This window comes from Apis dorsata, unplaced genomic scaffold (genome assembly GCF_000469605.1).
Source record: "Apis dorsata unplaced genomic scaffold, Apis dorsata 1.3 scaffold_1, whole genome shotgun sequence".
Lineage (NCBI taxonomy): Eukaryota > Metazoa > Arthropoda > Insecta > Hymenoptera > Apidae > Apis > Apis dorsata.
Window position 1 is genome coordinate 434,484 of NW_006263304.1, and position 5,321 is coordinate 439,804.

The following is a 5,321-nucleotide window of genomic DNA, read 5'->3' on the forward strand; positions in this document are numbered from 1 at the left end:
ATTAAAAATCATCCTTCCTTCTTGAATCTACGATCGTTAGCTTCGAACAAAACATAGCAACGAACACACACCACAGTGGCCCGTCAATTGGCGAAAAACAGTCCCGAAGAATAATTAATTTAGAGTACTTATTACGAAAGGGTAATTATATAATATTAGATTAATTATAAGTAATTATTTTATGGTTGAATATTTCTATAGAGATGTAGGTATATACAAAATATTAATATGTGAAATAGAAGAAGACTGCAAGGACTTGGCGTCTTTTTACCATGGAGCGCCATTGTGGTCATATTAAAATGTACCGAATGAGAATTAGTGGTCAGACGATCGTGTATCGCTGTATTTTTATAAATTTATTAAATTTTCTATCTTTTAGATATTTTTGAAGAATTAATAATAGAGATGTCTTCGATGGTAAAAAATATTTGAAAAGGAAATGAGCCACTTCGGATAACAAGTGTCGTGCGCAACGACGTTAATTAGAGTTAATCAACATTAAATTAGTGTTACTGGTGTACTGTATAAATATCGATCGCCTCACTACCAATCGTCTCTTTTCGTGCAAGGTCAATTTTTTGACATATCTTTTTATCCCTTGCCAAAATAACTTCGAAATAAAAAACGCATTATTTATAAAAATACACAATCTATTCATCTTTCAATTTCTATGTTCTCATTTAACTTTTTATTTTAAAAAATAATATCGCAAAAATATTACTTCTGTATCGAATAACCCAATATAGGATCAAGCGATAGAAGTAGACTACAACACTGAAAAGTCAGATGATCAAAATTCCGATGAAAATTTGAACAATTTCTTGGATGATTACTACTCTGAGATGGATGCCGATGAGATTAAAGGAAAATCTGATATACAAACTAACGATTATCGAGAGTAATTATCAATTTTCATAAATTATTATAATTGTAATTATTATAATATCCTCGTAGTTTCTTTTTAAATTGAAAAAAAAAAAAAACATATTTTACCAATTCCGATATAAATTCGAACTTTTTTCAAAAATTTTCTTTCACAGATATGGCGAGTACACCCATGACTCTCATAAAAATGAAGAACTACGTTCCAAATTCTTCAAATATGATAATATTGAAGAACGTTCTCAAGACGAGTCGGACGAGGGCGAACAAGGTGGAAGACGTCAAATTTCCATCGATGACTCGGACTCTAGTTTGCCAATTGATGATTATCAACAGGAAGACGATACTCATACAGATTTCCATGCGTTTTGGAAAGGCGAAGGAAACGAGTGGGCCATCAGAGAGGCTCAAGGTACATTTTCGATGTTGTCCTATTAATTACTCTGCGTAATTGCTGCTCATACGCTTTTTAAGAAACAGATATTCGCCGCAGCAAAAATCATGCTCAAGTACATGGACAAGAGTACTGATCCTTGCGAAGATTTCTATCAGTTTGCCTGTGGCAATTGGGCGAGACACAATCCTATCCCTAAAGACAAAGCTGCCTATGATACGTTCGAAATGATTAGAGAATCATTAGATTCTGTGTTGAAAGAGCTTCTTGAAGAACCTATATTGAAAGAAGTTATGTTGAATACGGATGATGCTATAGTCAAGGCTAAACATTTGTTTCAAAGTTGTATGAATTACGGTAAATTTTTTCGGGTATTTTTGTTTATTAATTTTTATTAAATGAATATCAATTTTAACACGAGACATGTGGCTAGAGATCTTGGAGCAACGCATGGAACGGCCGCTTATACAACTTTTAGATGAACTCGGTGGATGGCCTATATTGAGACCTAACTGGGATCCAGAAAAATTCGATTGGCTTCTTTTGGTTGCACAATTGAGGCTTTATAATAACGATATTCTTATTTCGGAATGGGTTGCACCAGATATTAAGAACAGCGATCAATATGTTATACAGGTAGAAATTTGAATTCTTCAAATTTTTTAGATAAGAAATTATTTAATTTTTATAAAGTAGTGACAGTCGATATTTTATACAATATTCGAATGTTATATATTTTCAATTATATTATTTATTGTTAACTATTATACTTTTATTATTATTTTATTATTTTTACTTATTAAATTTAAGAAAAATTGAATTACAGTTCGATCAGACATCATTGGGTTTACCTACAAGAGATTATTTTCTCCAACCATCGAATATGATTTATCTGAAAGCTTACAAAAATTATTTAATAAAAATTTCTACTCTTCTGGGCGCATCTTTGCAGAATGCTACTATGGATGCTGACGAATTAATAGAATTTGAAACGAAACTTGCCAAAGTATGTACATAAATTTCAATTCTTCTAATTTTTTTATCTAATTTGATTATTTACCATTCAACAATTGACTTTGTATTTCATAGATCACATCATCTCCTGATGAAAGAAGAAATCTTTCAGAATTATATCAAAGAATGAGTATTGGAGAACTGAGAACTCTGATACCTCAAATTAATTGGCATCGATATTTAACCATCGTTTTAGCTCGACCAACTAATATTTCTGAACCTGTTGTTGTTTATGCGATGCAATATATCCAAGACTTGGTAAATCTTCTTTCAAAAACTAGTCCGCGGTAAGATTTTTTAATGTGAAATATGAACTAAACATTGTTAATTAAAAAATTTAATTTTAAATAATTTTTGTATATATTTTATTTGCAGAACTATCGCAAACTATCTTCTTTGGCGATTCGTTAGGCATAGGGTAAATAATCTAGATGATCGATTTCAAGAGGCTAAGCAAAAATTTTATTATATTCTTTTTGGAAGAGAACAAGCACCCCCCAGATGGAAAAATTGTGTAGCACAAGTGAATTCTAATATGGGCATGGCTGTAGGATCAATGTTCGTGAAGAAATATTTCGACGAAAAAAGCAAAAACGATGTAAGGAAAATTTTTTCTCTTTAATTGATTAAATATTTGTCAATTTGAAAAATTTTTCTATGTAGACATTGTCTATGACTCGAGAGATACAACAATCATTTAAAGAGCTTTTGAATCAAACTTCCTGGATCGATGACGAAACGAAAGAATTGGCCACCGAGAAAGTGAACGCAATGCTGTTAAGAATCGGCTATCCTGATTTCATTTTACAACCTGAATTGTTGAATGAACGTTATAAGGATGTAAGAACAATAAAGTTGATTTTTTTTTAGATTAGGTAACGATAATTAATAGACTCGTTGTTACAAATATATTTAAATATCTGGTCAACTTTTAGATCGTGATCCGTCCAGATAAGTATTTCGAGAATACATTAAATATTTTACAACATTTGACCAGAGTGGAACAAGATCGGCTTGGCAGCCCTGTTAACAAGACCCTCTGGAATACCGCACCAGCAGTGGTCAATGCTTATTACAGTCGTAGCAAGAATAGGATAAGTCAGTATAATTTCTTTAATAAAAACAAAATAAAAAAGAATCTATTCCAGAATTTTATACTATCATTTTTTTCATTTCTTTTGTACCAAATAAAGCAAAGAAAATTACCAATTAATTGACTAATTATTAAATCATTTTTCATTCTCAGTGTTTCCAGCTGGCATACTACAACCGCCCTTTTATCACAGATATTTTCCACGGTGTTTAAATTACGGTGGAATAGGAGTTGTAATTGGCCATGAAATTACGCATGGCTTCGATGATAAAGGTCGATTATTCGATAAGGATGGTAATCTACACAGATGGTGGAAAGATGAAGCTATTTACGGATTTCATCAACGTGCCCAATGTCTTATCGGTAATAGGATCTTTTTAATTTTCTTTTGAACACACTGTTCAAATATTATTTAATCTTAATCTTTCAGACCAGTATAGTCATTATATTGTGCCCGAAGTTGGAATGAAAATTGATGGAATGAATACGCAGGGAGAGAATATCGCGGACAATGGTGGCATTAAACAAGCTTTTCGAGTAAGCAATTCCTTTCTAATTCGATCTGTTTGTTTTTTCTTCTATAATTATATTTAACAAAGAAACTTATGAAAATTCTTTAAGAATTATAATTATTTTTTATGCTAAAATATTAATATTTCTTAAATAACATCCTTTTAAGGCTTACGAAAGATGGTTACGCTTAAACGAGGATGCTGACGAAACTCTGCCTGGTTTGAACGCGACCGGAAAGCAATTGTTCTTTCTCAATTTCGCTCAAGTATGGTGTGGCTCGATGAGACCGGAAGCTACTAGGAATAAATTAAAAACCGCGGTGCATTCACCTGGCAAATTTCGCGTGATCGGTACTTTGTCAAATTCGAAGGATTTCGCGGAAGTATTTCATTGTCCTCTAGGCGCACCCATGAACCCAATTAAGAAATGTTCCGTTTGGTGATGAACAATGTGCTTGCTATTCTGCTAGTTTCATCGTCATATCGATCGTTAGTCGATTTAAATTAATCCGAGCAACATGATTAAGAAAAAAAGAAAAGTAAAGGAATGGATTGTTCGTTGCTCGATTAAGCGAAGGAATTTACATCACGATGAAAGTTTCATCGTTGAAAGAATATTATAAAACGAAACTGTAGTATCGTGCTTTTAATTGTTGTTGATACTATATACGGTTAGCATTAAAATTAGTAAAATAAAATATAGAATGAAGGAAATGAAGAACCGGAGGAAATAATGAAGATAACCATTGTTGAATAATTATAAGTTATCATTTAACGAATAAGGAGCATGCAACGTAAATCGAGAAATACGATTCGTATTGCCAAAATATGTTGTGCAGTAATAAAATAATTCTTTTGCGCTACTGAGGTTTGATCTGAAGTATCGCGTAATGGAAAAGCTTCGTAGATGTTGAAAACAGCTGCGCTGTTTAGTTGTGTTAAGAATGAAATTGTAAGACAAATACCAAAGACAATAATAATTTCAGACAATCATAAAAATCTTTACAATCTATTTCCCTGTATATCCACACACTACTACATGTATTGAATTCTTTCATCGTTCTATTTTAGCTTACACTTCCTGCAGATCTTTACCTGATCTTGCGGAATAATCTGAGCTTCGTGATTATTCGTTATCATCCACGTAATCGTACATACTATGGATACAAACTCGTTTCACGTTATATCATTTTTTTCCCCCTTTTTCGCAATAAATTTCGCGGAAGAAAAAAAGGGGTAGAGAAATTTTTCTCAATATTCATAATCTGACATACCAATGTCTCGCAATGTTTCCACGAAACACACACACGAAGAAATCGTTTATTCAATTTAGTGAATACGTCGCTCTCTTTCTTTTTTTTAACGTTTCACTTTTTTCTTCTTCCTTTCTTTTCTTTCTTTTTTTTTTTTTTTTTTTACAAATTTC

The 5,321-nt window shown here is 32.1% G+C and overlaps 1 protein-coding gene across 7 annotated transcripts in view; it reads left to right on the forward strand.

The window, feature by feature from the left end:
• LOC102675528 (neprilysin-4-like) overlaps nucleotides 1–4,434 on the forward strand; it is a 6,465-nt gene extending 2,031 nt beyond the window's left edge. For 6 of the 7 annotated variants that reach the window (XM_031514940.1, XM_031514674.1, XM_031514916.1 and 3 more), the window contains 12 exons: nucleotides 747–898; nucleotides 1,041–1,294; nucleotides 1,376–1,633; nucleotides 1,710–1,912; nucleotides 2,103–2,282; nucleotides 2,366–2,577; nucleotides 2,666–2,888; nucleotides 2,954–3,130; nucleotides 3,226–3,388; nucleotides 3,537–3,746; nucleotides 3,814–3,920; nucleotides 4,063–4,434. In XM_031514940.1, coding sequence (XP_031370800.1) covers nucleotides 747–898; nucleotides 1,041–1,294; nucleotides 1,376–1,633; nucleotides 1,710–1,912; nucleotides 2,103–2,282; nucleotides 2,366–2,577; nucleotides 2,666–2,888; nucleotides 2,954–3,130; nucleotides 3,226–3,388; nucleotides 3,537–3,746; nucleotides 3,814–3,920; nucleotides 4,063–4,338 — 2,415 coding nt within the window. In that variant the 3' untranslated portion in view covers nucleotides 4,339–4,434. Of the gene's footprint in view, nucleotides 142–746; nucleotides 899–1,040; nucleotides 1,295–1,375; nucleotides 1,634–1,709; nucleotides 1,913–2,102; nucleotides 2,283–2,365; nucleotides 2,578–2,665; nucleotides 2,889–2,953; nucleotides 3,131–3,225; nucleotides 3,389–3,536; nucleotides 3,747–3,813; nucleotides 3,921–4,062 lie in introns of all 7 variants that reach the window. The other variant, XM_031515052.1, reaches the window with a different exon arrangement.
• Nucleotides 4,435–5,321: the final 887 nt, after the last annotated feature.